At 41.3% G+C, this 17,259-nt stretch overlaps 1 protein-coding gene across 5 annotated transcripts in view; it reads right to left on the reverse strand.

Moving 5' to 3' along the window:
• The window catches only part of rims2a (regulating synaptic membrane exocytosis 2a), a 390,995-nt gene that overhangs the window by 16,672 nt on the left and 357,064 nt on the right, over positions 1-17,259 (reverse strand). Inside the window, exon 1 of one of the 5 annotated variants that reach the window (XM_007903210.2) lies at positions 4,421-4,523. The exons of the other annotated variants lie outside the window; for them this stretch is intronic. Coding sequence (XP_007901401.1) covers positions 4,421-4,517 — 97 coding nt within the window. The 5' untranslated portion in view covers positions 4,518-4,523. Of the gene's footprint in view, positions 1-4,420; positions 4,524-17,259 lie in introns of those variants that run through there. 5 annotated transcript variants of the gene reach the window in all.

Consider the following 17,259-nt stretch of genomic DNA (forward strand, 5'->3'; position numbering starts at 1 on the left):
TTTTGCTTAATATTGATTTCCCTGGTTGTCTAACTAAATTAAATCATAGTGATCTGGAAACAAACCTGAAGCCTCCAGGCTGATTGCTAAAAGCTAACCTTGTGGCACGAGAAAGGACGGATTTGGCTCTCCTGCCCTGGGAAAGGAATATTAAACAGAAATCCAACAAAATTCCAAGTTCAAGCCTAACATTTACAAGTTCAAATCTTTGTTGCCTCAGAGACACAGAATGACGGCACTCAGAGGATCTTGAAGAAAAAGTCACTCCTGGAGAATAGCTCACCAGACAATGTTCCTTAAAGAGTTGCTAAAATAAGTGTAGAGTGTCTTAGAAACATCACAAGTGTTACCCCAGCAAGTATATATGTGGAAGGAACATAATAATAGGTCAAATAGCTTTTCTTTGTTCCATACTTTCTTATATTTTTCCATATCTGTTTATGTGATAAAGAGAGAGAGAGAATTGTAAAGTTGGAAGGAGGAGGCATACTAAGAGAAGGATAGCACAGTGTTTTTCATAGGATATTTAAGTTTACAACAACAAATTGAATTTATATAGCACCCCTCACCCGGGATAGCGTACCAGAACATTTGTAATAATATCTTACCTATATATTGTTATGTGTAGGGTTTGTATAAATTTATAGACTAACAGACAACCATTTGTTTACAGCAACATCCCAAAAGTAGCTTTTTTTAATGCTTAAGAGTATCCAAACTATATAGAGAATTCCATGCACCCCACTTACACCTGGAAATTCCAGAGACCATGAGCTCAAAGTCTCCAATGTAGGGCTTCACAACCTACTGGTCCGGAGGTGAGAGTGCTGCAAACTGAGCCAGACTGACAAATAAAATGAGCCAAGCTGACAGGTTTCTTACTTTATAGCTGATCCGAAACATCATTCAAGTTAGCTCAAGCAAAATGTATTGTGTTATGACTGTGCATTTTATGTGAAATTTCTTCATCATTCATTAAGAAAATGAGTTGCCTATAAATGATCAGTCTGTGCTCCTTATTTACTTACCTAAACGGCTTCTTTGAAGCCTTTCAAGCAAGAAATTAAATTGCTGGTTTGAAATCTCAGTACTGGTGAAAATATGTCTTCCCCTACTTTTTAGTACCAATGTTTGTGAATACATTAAAAGCCTTACAACAAAAATTGGACTTGGAGAATTGGGTGTCTTTTACTCGGTTCATTCCTTATCTCAACCAGGCTGTGTATACCATACCTTTGGGGTGGAGTAGCTTCCCCACAGGGATGGGGGCAATAATAAAGCTAATAAAAGATTGTTAATTTAAGGTGCTGTCATCTCTTAACATTAATAATAACAGATCAACATCCATGGGAGACAACAGGAGACAATCATCTGCTTGCTTTTTGCCCTGAGTGCTAACCAAATGATGGACTGGCTGGTTTTAAACAGCTTTAAAACTGAGTATATATGTTATAATAATCCTTGCATTTGATATAGCTCCTTATCACACCATTAAGATGTCTCAAAGCGTTTCATACTGTAAATTGGTTTGACTATATATTTTGCCGGTGAATCCCGGCAGCCAGTTGCGCACAGCAGTGTCCCACAAAAAGCCATGGAGTGAGTGATCAGTTTTATTTGGGGGATTGTTGGCCAGGACACCGGTAGAAACTCCCTTCTCTTTTTGAATAGTGCCATGAGATCTTTGACATCCACGTGAAAAGGCAGACAGGACCTAGGTTTAACATCTCACCTGAAGGGCAACACCTCCAACAATACAACACATGTGCAGCACTGCATTGAAGTGTCAGCTTAGACTATGTTATGTTTAAAATCACCGTGCGGCTTAAGAACTAAACTGTTCTGGGACTGCAATACTGAGAGACCACATCGTGTTAGGGTACAGGGTTGGGGAGAGGGGGGGGGTGGAATAAACAGGGGGAGGGGGGGTTGTTTTGAAAATAAATGATTCTCTGCAAGATCAAGTCAGTGAGATGTTACCAGTGTCTATATGAAAACAGGGTAGTAACAGTTCACAATCAGAGATAAAATGAAAGCTTCTACCCGGTCAGCAAGAGGCAAAAATACATTCAGATTAGCCTCAGGATATCAAATTGGAAAGATACCTCTTTGCACTATCGGGTTGTTTTAAACAGTAATTAGCAACAACGTTACCGTATTTTGTCCACTAACTGGCATTTAACTATCGGATATTGAACCTGTTCCATTTTACATACGTCAGCAACGCAAGAAACACAGAGACTAAAGGCCTAAATGTGCGATATCCTCTAACACGTTACATACAAACAATACATTACTGTATGAAATGTTGCAAATTTATGTCCAACAAGGTCTCTAAATAAATACAACAATGAATGCCACAGCACATATACTGTATTTCGTGCATAACTTATACCAGTTTATTTTGCAAATGAGCCATATTGATCATTTTCTGCATAAATGAATACCATCATGCTACTCGCTCTATTCAAAATTTCACCCCGATTTCCGTCACAAGTGGGCTAGAGCAAACTCTTTATAATTGCCTTTTCAAGTGACAGTTCTGTTGCTAGGCAGCCAACAACTCCCCATTGGGAGACAAAAGGAAAGCTGTGAAAAGCTTCAATTTTCTCAGTTCATGTGTAGATAACTGACTGTCAGATAAGGCAGGCATCTCACAGTGATGCAAGACCCCATTAATGCAAAGTGTAAACAGCAAAAGAACTCGAAAGAAGGTCAAGTTTCACATGAAAGAACACGAGCCCCACTTTGAGTGTAAATTGACAGGCATTTTAATCAGAAGGTAAAAACACGTGTATCCTCACAGAGTCCTGAATCCTTTCAAGACAGCTTTGTTGATGTGATGACAGCATAGAATTCATTCACACACTATAATAGCTAATAATAAGCATATTGCTTTCAAAATGTGAGAACAATGTCAAATAGTGTTTCAAGAAAATGTAAGGTAAGGGATATTCAGTACTGTGTGAGCTATTGGGAGGAAAAAAACACACTTAAACACAAATACTTCTTAGATGCAGCCTCTGCACACAGTTACAGAGATGAAACAACTTGGCACCTTGAACAAAAAATAAATATTGGACTTTACCATGGCTAAGATATTGAAAAATTACAAATGACCATTTCAGATGGATTTACAGTTAACTTTACACAATGTAAATGGTGTTGGGAATTATTATAACTGCACATTTCTTTCAGTTCTACAATAAATCTAGCAGTATGTCTTTTTAATAAAAAATAATTTTGCTTTGGGATTTTTCAAAAAAAATTTAAAATCTTTGCCAATAGTTTAGCCTTGGCAAAAGTAATATTACATTGTGTTAAGAATCTATGATCTTCACTCGACTAATGTGAAGATTATCACATACAATATGAACGATTCAACCAGTTTTATGAGCTTTATGTACACGGCGGTAATGGGGAAAACTGATTTGTAGCGTCAAAGGAATGAACATTCTTCAAAAAAGTCTTATTCTTCAACCTGCATACCTCCTAATAGGAAGGTGCCTGCTATTTTTAGCAAGGAAAACTATTTTATCTCTTTGTTTCTCATTTTAAATGATTATTTTATTTGTTTAACATTGACTTTCATCCAGCCTCCCCAGGATACTACAAGTAAAAATACAGTGGAAGCAATATGCTATTACAATACAATTCAACAACAACAACAACAACAAGATTTCATTCATAGAGCGTCTTTCACGTCGGGAGGACGTCCCAAGGCGCTGGACAGTTGGGTCGGGACCCGAGCAGGGGGGAATTAGTCAGGGTGAGGGGAGGGAAGGGAGGGAGCGAGGAGGGGGTAGAGAGTCGAGAGGGGAGCTGAAGGCACGGGCAAAGAGAATTCAACACTTATATGTAAATTACAATATTCAGGAACGTTGGTGTGAGAGCGAGAGCGATGGAGTGCGAATGAATGCAAGAGAGTAAGGGAAGACAGCAAGTATGCATGTGTTTGTGTGTGTGTGTCTGAGGTGGAGAATATATGAGAAACGTAAGTAATGAATATAGTCAGCGGAATATACCAAGCATTCTCGATAACATCATCCCAAACATGAAACAGAAGAGATCTAATTAGCTTGTGCAGCCTTTCTATTGCTGTGTTTTATGCCTGATTAAAATTGCACTGGAGCTAAGTGTTACAATCGATCAAGGAAATGAGAGGCAGCTTAACACTATGAGGAATAGGGAGTCTTAATGACAAATTTATTGCTTCTTTGTCTGCCACTAAAATGATTCCTCAGGCATTAATAAACAATAGAAATTCAAGCAAGCAGATAGATATAGGGATTTTATAACAATTTGCTCTGTTATACCATCCCACTAAGACAATGGAGTCTGAAAATTTCAGGCTTATTTGACAAGAATGGTCAATCAACAGGTACCGAATTTGAGAGACTTTTCCCGCAAACGGTTTTACCTCCATCATCTTCATCGAATGAATTCATGCAGGGGAAATAGACGGCCAAGGCTTCAAATGATGCAGAGAGGCTTATCCGGCTTTGGGACCTCTGCATTCGCAAGCCAGCATTGCCCGGGTCTGGCCCCTGTCTAACCATCTTGGTCGACCCTCCTTTCGCGCGGTACAGGACACGAGGCGTCTTGGCGGTTGATCAGTACAGCACCAAGTCAGAAATATCCCAGGGATACTTTCCCTGTACTCTGGATGGTCAAAGACTCTCCCCTCCCTAACCCTTTGGCTGCTGCTGATGCTGGACAAATGCACTTTGGAGATTAATTGGACAACCGAGATACAGCACCAATTCTTTGAAGAAAAATGTTCTGCAGCATGAAAACAGGAAGTCCAGATTGTGTTCACTCTGAGAACGAGTATACGCTGAGAAACTGCACTCTTTCTCCCAAAAGCGAATGAAGAAAAGAAGCTGGTAGACTTCTCTACTCACTCTCCATCTGGAGCTCTCTGGCTCCTCCTTTACGTTGCTGAATGATTCACCAGAGAGAGCTGTGAGGATGCTGACTCAAACACTGCTACCTTCTGTGCTGACCAATTGTAGTGTGAGAGGAGGAGAAAGCATTTTGCACCCTCCAGCACAGACAGCTCTTCCTGAATCAGCCAGCGCTTGTATTTTTGTTAGTAAGCAGACGATGAGTTCTTTCAGGGAATAATCAGGTGGCTGTAGTTTGTGATCTTGAAGTGATTAGTTATCACAGTTCACTCACTGATCAAAAATCCCTTGAGGCAGCAAAGCTTATTTTGCAAAGACAATCAACCAGGAAACATTAGCCTCAGGATTCAATTCCGAAGGGAACAAAAGTACCTCAGAAATACTCATTATATTTTCTACAATCATTAGGTGTTTTCCTTTCATAACAACAACAATAAATTGCATTTATATAGTGCTTTTCGGAGGATGTACTGGGTATTTGAGGGTTTGCACCCAAGCTGGGGGTTGGAGGCTAAGGGGGTGGGATGGGAAGATGACCAAAGGTGTGGTCAGAGAGGAAGGTCTTGAGATGGACCTTGAAGAAGACAACCAAAGAGGTGAGGGAAGGAACTCTGGGATGGAGATCCAGAGAGTGGGGCCAGAAAGACTGAAGGCCTGACTGCCAATGGTGTGGTGAGCAGGGCAGTGAATGTGAGGCAGGCCAGTGTCTGCTGAGTGGAGGAAGCAGAAACTAATTCCAGTTGCTATTGTGGATATCCACCCACAGAGAATGTTATGTGAGTGGCCATTTGCTGGGATACCAGTTTAACTCTGTTTCTTTGTCGAGTTTAGACAGTGTCCCGGGCACCACCAGCATGTTGTAACAGCAGCCGCAGGGAGCTTTAAACTCTGGGAGTAACCTCTGTGCCATGTCAGGATGGCGGAGAGTAACACATTTGGCCAGACAACAACAGGTTGGTACTTTCAGGCCATTATAACATAAGAATGTATGGTGATCTGAACATGATGACTCAATATAATGTACCAAACTCATTGGCTTCATTTTCAGGACATACTGACACCATTGTAATTGCCTTTCAAGTCTTTATATTACTCAGTACAATCTGTTCCAGATCAATTTTTACATTTCTTTCCCCCTCCAAATTTCTTTCAATGGCACTGACTTAAATTGTCCTCCACAACCTCCTCACCCCAAGTTCCCCATTTTTATGTGTGAATTAACAACTGCTGGCTGACAGACTATTGGACCACGAGGTCCATCACAGTCAAGCTTGATCCTGTCCTCACTCAACTGCAGCACACATGCACTTGTCAACACAGCTACTGGATAGTAAGGGCCAGGAACATGCATGGCTTTACCCCAGAGGGTTTGAAGCCACTGTAGCACCCTTATATGTCTTCTGGCTGACATTAGCGAACTCAGTATGGCCTAGTGGTTTCACACCATTAAGGATAGTGGTATAATATCACAAGGTTGGTTTCAAATAACCATTATTTCTTGAGTTATTTGGTCTTTTTTTAATTCTTTTAAAATTAATTTTAATTTTTTTAATTCTTTTTGACCGTACCCCGCACTGTGGGTTTTGGCCTTTCATCTAGAACTATAGATACTTACAGTACAGAAGGAGGCCATTCAGGCTATCATACCTGTTCTGGCTCTTTGAAGTTGTTTACCATTTAGTTCCATTCTCCTGTCGTTTACACATATCCCGTTATATTTATCTTTTTCAGATTTTTAAGTAATTCCCTCTTAAAAGCTAGTATGACTTCTGCCTCAACCATCACTCTGTACAGGGCACTCCAGATGCTAGCAAATCATCTTATAAAATCATTAATGTCTCCTAATATCTCCCTTAATAATAATAATAATACTTGCATTTGATATAGCGCTTTTCACGTCGGGAGGACTTCCCAAAGCGCTTCACAGAACACACTGTAAAGTGAATTGACTGTATATTTGTGGGCAAACGCGGCAGCCAATTGCGCACAGCAATGTCCCACAAACAGTCGTAGATTGAAAATGACCAATTTATTATTGTTTTTGGTTTTGGAGGGATTATTATTAGGCGTGTGGAGTAAGGAAACTTGCCCAAGGTTTCGCCCTCTGCCTGGAATTGAACTCAGGTCTCTCGCTTGCAAAGCGAGTGCTCTAACCACTGAGCTACAGGACTCCTTGAAGGAAACCTAAAAGAAAAGCAATCCACTCTGATGCTTCAAATTGCACTTTAAGCCAATTTTATCTTCAAATTTAACATTGGGTAAAATTGTGGAATATTCTTAAATTAGTTTTAATTTGGAAACCAGTTTCCCACAGTTATTAAAAAGAACTGAATTAAGACTGAATTAAGTTTTTTCCCCACAATTTTTCAAAATATAAAATTTTAAGACAAAATGGTCTTACTGGTTAAGACTGAGTAGAATTTCAGACCTTATAGAAAGTTACGGCACAGAAACAGACCATTCAGCCCATCGAGCTTCTCTGATGATTGCTCTATATAAATCATCTAATTCCATTCTCCTCCTTCGTTCCAGTTCATTTAATATACCTCTATTCCAAGGATCTATCATTTTAAAATAATTTATAGATTCTGCTTCAATTATGGTTTCTGGTAGAGTATTGCACATTCCAACCGAAAACAACAGATTGAATTTATATAGCACTTTTCATGTCGGGAGGATATCCTAAGCCTCTGGACAATCGAAGGTTTGCACCAGAGCTGGGGATTGGATTTGGGATGGGTCAGGGCCAAGGGGGATGATGACCGAAGCTCCAGACACAGTAAAAATTACAGGAAGCTAACTTTTTTAAGATGGCTTCCAACACTGCTTTCAGGCTAAAAAATAAAGTTTTAAATTTGGTATTCCCTCAGACGTTCCTATTGTGCTGAGGCCACAAGGGTTTAATACTAACAGCTAGGACGTAGAATTATTGAATTTGACATGATGCATTATTACGTTGCATTTAAGTACTTGCATATAAATTTTGGTGTAATTTACTTTAATTACTATTATTGCTGGAAACATTGTGCATCTATTTTACATCTATTTTAATAATGAAAAATTATTACTTTTAGTGATTGTTATATAATAATACTAATCTTAGTATTTGATATGGCGTCTTATTTCAATTAAACTATCTCAAAAGCTTCATATTATTTGCTGATAAACGTAATGACTGTGCTGGTCATTTGTAGGTGAATGTGGCAGCCAATTTGCCCACGTCCCACAATGAGCCAAGAAGGAAATGACAAATGTGACTGGATGATTTGTTAAGCGGGAAACCAGGAGAAACTCCCTCTTCTTAGAATAGTGTAACCACTTGTTTAATGTCCACCCAAACAGGTAAACGAGAACTCGGTTTTAATGTTTCATCAAAAGGTTGGCGTCTCCCATGGTTAATAAACAGTTCAGAACTTCTACTGGTGAATTAATGCCACTCAGCTGTTATGAACCAGGCACAGTTTGTTCCAACATCTGTCACATTTAACACTTTTTGTAATTTATTGATTTTGCAGATTGCAATGAAAAGGCATTGTTTTCTATTCTGCAATAGCTGTTTGGGTGTTATTCTGCAGACAAATTATACTTAATACTGTATAGAAAAAGAAGAATTAAATAAAGAAAGAATCCGTCTGCCTGGCAGTGAATTACAGCGTGTAATCCAATTCAAATTGACTTTAACAATTTTGAGCGGTTTATTAACTGTATTCCAACCTTGAACACATCTTGATATTCATTACTTGCTTAACTTTTGAAATTTAAAACGGAAATCATAGTACCCAGTATTGTGGGTTTTATGAAATGGTATTAATCTCCTTTATGGTAGAAATGCTGCATTAACAATGGAAATAATGGGATGAAAATGCGATAATCTATGTCACATCGTTGAGACTGGACTTCCAGCTATGCCCAGTTGACAACTGGATGTAAAAAGTTTCAAAGGTATCACCAACCAGTTTATCAGCTACCACATGACGTTGCAAACCCAGCCAGTTACACACAGTCAGAGGATGGTCACTCTGTCATTGAATGGAAAATCAATTAATTATCACCAATTAATACATCAAGGATCATACTTTCCTCTGATGAGAATAGATTAAGAGAGGAACTTTAGACAACACCATAGAATGCATGAACATTGAGGTGGGGGAACATCTTTTCAATGTGGAGCATTCAGGTGCATTCAGGTCTTGAAAGCTCCAAAGCATAAATCAGAAGTTGCTGTGCTAGTTGCCCAAGAAAGTTTACTCAACTGATTTGTCTGGACTTATAGAAAGGCCTCCAATGCCATGCAATAATTTGCCATAATGAGGATATCTAGTCCAGATGAGAGACCTAACTCTTCAACTGCACAAATGTCACCACCCCCTTCCCTAGTTCTGCCACTGCTCAGCTGTATAAGACACTGTCCTGCATGAAGGGCTCTGTATGCAAGTTGTTTTTTCAAGGCAAGGTTCCAGCGGGTCATTGTGATGTACCTTCATTTACTGGTAGGAGTCCCCACTCAGGTTCCTTAACTATGAATTCACATTAGAAATGTCCCCTTATTAGATTCCCATGACAATAGGGGCACATTTGTGCATAATCCACATTTCTACCATGAGCACTGACAGTTACATCTAAACATTTTGCATGAATCCAAAACTTTGACACAGAATACCAGGCGCTAAAGGTTCACGCTCTGCTTCTACTGTGTGGAATTCTCTCCCAGATGGCATCCTTGCCTTGAATCCCCCAATGGGTATACAGAAACAACACACTGTTTTAATCAACCGTTGTTGAATCTGGGGTGATGGGAGCCTAGCAATCGACAGCAGGAAAAATGTTCCTCCCTAATACAATCTGCACAAGTTTTTCCATGTTTCTCTCTTAAATTCATGAGACATCTGTTATATTTTTTCAGAGAGCATCCTGTTGCTGTGCCACTTAAATTTACTAAAACAACATTCTGTTGCATTGTGATTCAGTGCAATAGCTTTTCTTCAGATTACTTTCTTAATGTTTTTAAGCAGCACAGTCCATTGATTAACTAAGACATATATCCACCCATCACTGGCCATCTTCACTCCAAGAACCTTTGCTTCCTTCCCTTCCTTCTCTGCCCTTTTTGTGCTGGTGCTCTTCCTTGCTTCATTTAAAAACACAGGACTGAAATATGCATTTTATCTTTTACCCTTTACTGCTTGCTTCCCAGGTTCTTGAAAATCATGCAGATCAAACAGTATAGGCCAGCAGTGTGAGAACAGAAATGAGCAACAAATAGACTCTTTGGCTCTTCATTCTTAAGAGAAGGCAACTCAGAGGGCTCTTCATATAAGGGTATAATATTTTAAATTGGACAAAGTACAAAACTTTAGGATGCACCAAAACAGTAGAACAAGAAGATATAAGTTTAGAGTTGCAAAGGGCAATTTGAGGACAGATAACAGGAAGTTCTTCTTTATTTAGAGTGTAATTAATGACTGGAACAAGTTACCAAGAAGGGTGGTTGAGGCCAGGATACTGGACTCATTTAAAAAGTAGCTTGATGCTGTGATAGAAGAATTATAGGGTTGGTATTCTGGAAGGATGAGATTAGATGGGCCGAAGAGCCTTCTTCATCCAAACCGATCTTGTGAGGTCAACGTGTCTTGCTTTATTACTGACCATACATGTGTAAGTTCTGTTATCAGACAAGTTATCAGATGACACTCCCTTTTCACAACACCCATTTAATGTTGCTCTCCAAGAAAATTGCCACATTTATTATAAATCTAAAATGGAAAGATTAAAATCAGTAACATTCTCACAAAAAGTTCTGCTTTATTGTCAAAAGCAAAACTCTAAACCTGATTGCACTTGAATGGAAAGGTAAATGGAATATAAGCACTGCCATAGGCAAGTCAGGATGAATGGTCGGTTTCCATGCTTTAAAGTTCATATAATTCTATATAAGTCTACGATTCTATGAAGTTTACATTTGGCATCCCACAATGTAATTTCCATTTGTTAGTTATTTTGCTTTTAACAAATTTTAGATCTTAAAACATCTTGATAGAGCTGTTTGGCAAATGATCCGATTGTACAAGATTCGCCTAATGCAAATCCCAAATTGTCAAAGTCGGAAAAAAGGCCAGCAAGCAACACAGTTTATTTTGCTGTCCTTTTATTGTGAACCCTTTGGTGAATCACATAAAGCTCAGATGTCAACCTGGCTCGGTTGGTAACACTGTCGCTTCTGATTCAGTAGGTTGTGGGTTCAGCCCTACGACAGGACATTTTGCTCTTAGACTAATGTGACACTCAAAAACAGAACCAGCAAGGGTGCTTGTCAGAAACGCTGTCTGTTAAATTAAGCTTCCATCTGAACAGGTGGATGTTAAAATTCCAACAACATTAGAGTCAAGGGAATTTCTTCTGGTTTTCTAGTTAATCTTCTGGTCAACAATGAATTTAATCATTCATTCATTTCATGGCTGTCTGTGGGACACTGCCTGTGTGTAAAACTGGCTGCTAATTGTGCTTACAAAATACAAAGTTAATTGCAATTCAATGTAGAGCACTTTGAGATACTTGGACGTTATAGATGTCATAGCAAATGCAAGGATTTATAAATTAACTCTATTATCTCACTGAATGTGTTAGGCTTCATAGAAACCTAGCTCAGTTGTGTTAGCCTGGCTCAGCTGGTAGCACTGTCGCCTCAGAAGGTTGTGGGTTCAAACCCCGCATTAGGTCTTTGAACTTACAGTCCAAGTTGAAACTCCATTGCATTGTTGGAGGTGCTGTCTTTCAGATAAGATGTTAAATCAAAATCAAAATCCAGTCTGCCTGTTCAGATGGATGTTAAAGATCCCATGGCACTATTCGAAAAGAAAAGGGAGTTTCTCCTGATGTTCTGGCCAACAATTTCACAAATAAAATTGGTTATTCACTTCACAGCTGTTTATGTGTTCAAATAGGTTGCTGCATTCGCCTACAAATACACAGTCACTAAACTTTACAACATATCCTGTGAACCGCTTTGAATCAACTTCCTAACATGAAAGACACTATAGCAAATGCAAGAATTATAATATTATTTTGTGGACAGTGACATCTGATTCGAAATGACATTCACACAGATAAACTGTTCTGATTCAGAGCTTGGGATTCTGACTAGTATGTTTACTACACATCGGTGCTATTTGAGGCAACGCTAGTGATTTTAGCTTCATGCCCTGAAGCAGTGATGCTGTGTCACTGCAGCTATGCCAAACATCCTCATCCTGTTGTGAACAATAGCAGTTACATTGGTTCAAGCACGAGAAACACAGCTGATGAAGCACAACAGAGACTTATCAGACTAACTTTGGTAGCCAAATCTAGGAATTTATGAATTTGAGAAGGATTCATGAAAAATTAAGGATTCAAATTTGAAAAGATATATAAAATACATTCAATCCATACCCTTTGAAGCACTTTGAGATGTCTCAACAATATAAGACAGTATATCAAATGCAAAGATTATTAATCTTATTATACAAATTGCACAAAATGGAATGAAACCAAAAGTAGACTTACTTAAGAAGGTAAATTAAAGCAAAACCAAAGAAATGCAAAAGAGATAGAGAATGAAGGTTATAAACATGTGTAAGTGGATGAGAGGATTAACTCGATGGATGATTCGCATACTAATGCATTGATAGCACTAATACTAAAGTAGTCATCCCCTAAACTATACCTCATGTGGGTGAGTGATTTTGCAGGTTACATTCAGCCTTCAATTGTAAAGCAATCCCTGGTTGGCTCAGCAAGTAAATGTACTACCTGGAGCAAAATTGAATGCTACAGACCAGGAAGGTGCCAGGTTTTGATGCCGGTACTGTGCTGAATTAGCTGATCTAATCCAGGGTGGCAGGTGGAAGTGGAATTAGCCAGAACTGATGGCCATAGAGGAGAAAAAATAAACATCTAACTGCTGATCACTACCCATTGCTGGAAAGTGCATCTACTTGTTTGAATGTGTGCTCATGCATATTGGGAGATGGGACAGGTCTTGTTTTTGGTTAGCCATGTGTCTAACACATATGCAGAAAGCCATCACCCTGCTTAAGAGTATCCAAAGCAGACTGAGAGTTCCATACATGTATGTGAACTACACATAGAAAATTTCTTTGTCTGGAATGTTCAGCTAGGACTACCGTATCCATTAGACCTTGCAAGGTTAACAGGAGCCGAGTGGAAACAATCCCCACTTGGTGAGCCCTTCCAAGTCCTGCCAGTGAGCCAGAGTAGCTGGTAGCAGTTACACATCACATACTCTGTCTTAGCTCTCAACAAGGCCATCAGCAGGGCCCTGGAGTGCTGCAGACCCACCTGGTTCAGGAACTGGACTCTCAAGCCTGGATTCTGATATTCCATTGCCAAGCATATCACCTTGGAACCAGCTGAGCTCCAAGGAGACGCTGCTTACCTCCTCCCCAAGGCTGTGACTGTGATGGTCCCAAGATCACATTGTGCTGACATTGACAGACGTATTTATGCAAAGAAAGATTACATTAAAATGGGAACTATATTAAGTGAAGTCAGGAGATATGTCAAAGAAGTACCGACTACTCACGCATTTCCTATTGTTTTAAAAATAATGTGAAATAACATCATTCACTTTTTAAACGTATAAAAAATGCACAGACTGCAATCTAATCAAAGGATTCAGGTGATATTAATAACCCCTGGTAGCAAAGGCTGAGAGGTTTATAAATATCGCATGAAGCACTGAGATTTGATTATAGACTTGAAATCATTCCCTGGCTCTGGATTTTATTTATTATAGATGCTGGTTCAATTATTTCTGGGGTTTTCATTCAGTTTTATTACCAGCTTCATATGCCTGTAACAGTATTCTTCATCTTCATGAGGGGAACATATAGCAGAATTAAAAATGGGGACATTCAGAACATTAGTTTTTATTCTACAATTATTTTATGAGGATCTTCAGTTAAGTATCCCATTTATGTTTGCATTTTCACCATTTCTTTCTGATACCTGGAATTGAAAGAGCAGTTAGTGCTTCTATTGCACTTCCAGTGGCCCTGGTAACCGACTTCTCTGAGAGTCCTGAAAATGTCCTTAACTCTCTCTCCTTCTTCACTCCCGTCCCCTTTACCCACATAACTTGTCTCAAAATTTCCCGACTGAATTAGTTTAGACCAGAATCATTATTACATGGAATTGGTTATGAAACATCACATTTTCTCCCCAATGATCTTATACGAGAATACACAACACTCTCTGTAGGTGTGGGCTTGTGTAGGGACAATTGGATTATTTCTGTGGAATCACTCTATGCAATTCCAATTAAATGAGGCAGTGCTACAACCCTCTGTTCATCTCTCCCTCATACGTGGAGTCCTGTAGCTCAGTGGTTAGAGCACTCGATTTGCAAGTGAGAGACCTGAGTTCAATTCCAGGCAGGGCGAAACCTTGGGCAAGTTTCCTTACTCCACACGCCTAATAGTAATCCCTCCAAAACCAAAAACAATAATAAATTGGTCATTTTCAATCCACAACTGTTTGTGGGACATTGCTGTGCGCAATTGGCTGCCGCATTCGCCCACAAATATACAGTCAATTCACTTTACAGTGTGTTCTGTGAAGCGCTTTGGGACGTCCTCCCGACGTGAAAAGCGCTATATGAAATGCAAGTATTATTATTATAAGCCACATGTCTGTCTCCAGGGCATTTAGAGCTGATTTTCGCCCTGCTTGAAGGCCTTCCCAACTCCTCCCTCCACAGGCCTCAGATAATCCAGAACTCTGCAGCCCGTGTCCTCTCCCGCACCAAACTCCGTGACTCCATCTCCCTCATTCCTGCCTGACTGCATTGGCTCCCTATCCTTCAGAGGATCCAGTTTAAGATCCTGGTCCTCACCTATAAAGCCCTCCCTGGCCTCGCCCCACCCTACCTCTGCGACCTCCTAACCCCCTACCAACCCGCCCACTTCCTCCGCTCCGCCGGCTACAGCCTACTCCACGTCCCCCAACCCACCCGCCCCATCATTGGCGGGAGAGCCTTCAGCCACTCTGCCCCCAATCTCTGGAATTCCATCCCCCAATCACTCCGCCTCGCCCCCTCCTTAGCCTCTTTCAAGTCCCGCCTCAAAACCCTCCTCTTCGACCATACCATCGGCCACCCCCTTCCCCTCCGCTCCCTTCTCCCCCCTTGACCCCAGCTCAGGTCTGAAATGTTGTATACAATGTCCAGCGCCTTAGGACATCCTCTCGACGTGAAAGGCGCTATACAAATGTAATCTTGTTGTTATTGTTGTTGTATTTTCCTCCAAGCCTCTTTTGCTGAAAACTGCCTTCGTTTTTTCAGCCTCCATTCTTTTAGCTTGCAGGCTTGTACTCACAATAAGCAACCATTGGGAAGGATCTAGCAGTCAACAAAATAAAGTTGCAAATCATAACACGTTAAGCCAATGGCATCTACTTTGCAGACATGCAGATGTTTGCCTGTTGCTGGGGTGATATGAAATCCAAACCACATTATCAACTGGGTCAAATAATTTCCATACTACTGGGATTCTGTGAATGCTGCATAACTAGTTCTGGAAACACTTCAATTCAATAGAAATTATTGCTAATTTTACAAATGAGGAACATTGCAGAGGAAGCTATAATGCACGGTGACGGGGCTGTCAGTGTGTGCTGTGGTGCAAAGCTAGCAAAATAATCATCCAAGACTCTGAAACTCAAACTGAAGCCCAGCTCCTCCGCCTACCCTCTCACGCCTCGCCCATCCTCACCCAAATGCTAAATGCGAGGCGATGCTGGACTTCCTCGAATCCAAGTTCAAGGGAATCCGCTCAGCTGTCTCTGTCACTGCATCTGCTGCACCCTTCCCATCTGCTCCTCCCACCCCGGCCCCTACCCATCCCTTCCTCCACACCTTTGAACTTGTCTCCCCCTCCTCTCTCATCACCACCATAACCCGTATGAAACCGATCACCTGTTCCCTTGACCCCATTCCTACCCTTTTCCTTACCTCCCAGCTCCACCTCCTTGCCCCTCTACTCACTGACATCCTAAACCTCTCCATGTCCTCTGGTACTGTTTCCATTCCATTAAAAAACGCTGTCATCACTCCTATTCTTAATAAAATCCTCCATGGACCCTTCTCTACTCCCAAACTACTGCCCCATCTCCAACCTCCACTTCCTCTCCAAGGTTTTGGAACAAGTTGTTGCTTCTCAGTTTCGCTCCTTCCTCGCCCGCCACTCCCTTCACAAACCCCTCCAATCAGGTTTCCGTGATGCCCACAGCACAAAAACAGCCCTGGGCAAAGTGACAAATGACTTTCTGTCCATCTGTGACTAGGGCTCCCTCTGCCTCCTCGTCCTCCTTGACCTCTCTGCTGCTTTCGACAATGTTGACCACTCTATCCTCATCCACCGCATCTACTCTCACCTCAACCTCCATGGCTCTATCCTTGACTGGTTCAGATCGTACCTCTCACACTGCCTTTACTTCATCTCCACAAACGGCTTCTCCTCTTGCCCCCATACCGTCTCTTGCGGCATTCCTCAGGTCTCTGTCCTTGTTCCCCTCCTCTTCAATATCTATATGCTCCCTCTTGGTGACATCATCCGCAGACATGGGGTCAACTTCCACATGTACGCGGATGACATCCAACTCTACATCTCTGCCTCCAACCTTGACTCCAGGACGATGGAATATCTGTCAGACATCAAGTCCTGGATGAGAGCTAACTTTCTTCAGTTTAACGTCAACAAGACCGAGGCTCTCCTGATTGGCTCCCGTCAGCACCTCATCACCTCAGGCACTGACAGCATCACCATCCATGGTTGCACACTCCACCTTACTAAGCCAGTCCAGAACCTTGGCATTGAAATTGGAACCCACATCTGTGCCATGAACCCGCTCTGCCTTCCTCCACCTTTGCAACGTCACCCGGCTCCGCCACTGTCTCACACCACTGGTCGCCGAAACCCTCATACATGCTTTCATTACATCGAGGTTTGACTATGCAAACTCATTGCTTGTCGGCCTCCCCAACTCCTCCCTCCACAGGCTGCAGATCATCCAGAACTCTGCAGCCCGTGTTCTCTCCTGCACCAGGCTCCACGACCCTATCACCCCCATCCTCACCCAACTCCACTGGCTTCCCATCACACAGAGGATACAGTTCAAGATCCTGCTCCTCACCTTCAAAGCCCTCCATAGTCTTACTCCCCCCTACCTCTGCGACCTTCTAACCCTCTACCATACTGTTTGCTTCCTCCACTCAGCGGTCTCTGGCCTGTTGCACGTCCCCGCCTTGCTGGCCCCACCACTGGCAGGTGGGCCAACCGCCACTCTGCCCCACTCT

Source organism: Callorhinchus milii, unplaced genomic scaffold (assembly GCF_018977255.1).
Source record: "Callorhinchus milii isolate IMCB2004 unplaced genomic scaffold, IMCB_Cmil_1.0 Scaffold2, whole genome shotgun sequence".
Taxonomy (NCBI): Eukaryota; Metazoa; Chordata; class Chondrichthyes; order Chimaeriformes; family Callorhinchidae; genus Callorhinchus; species Callorhinchus milii.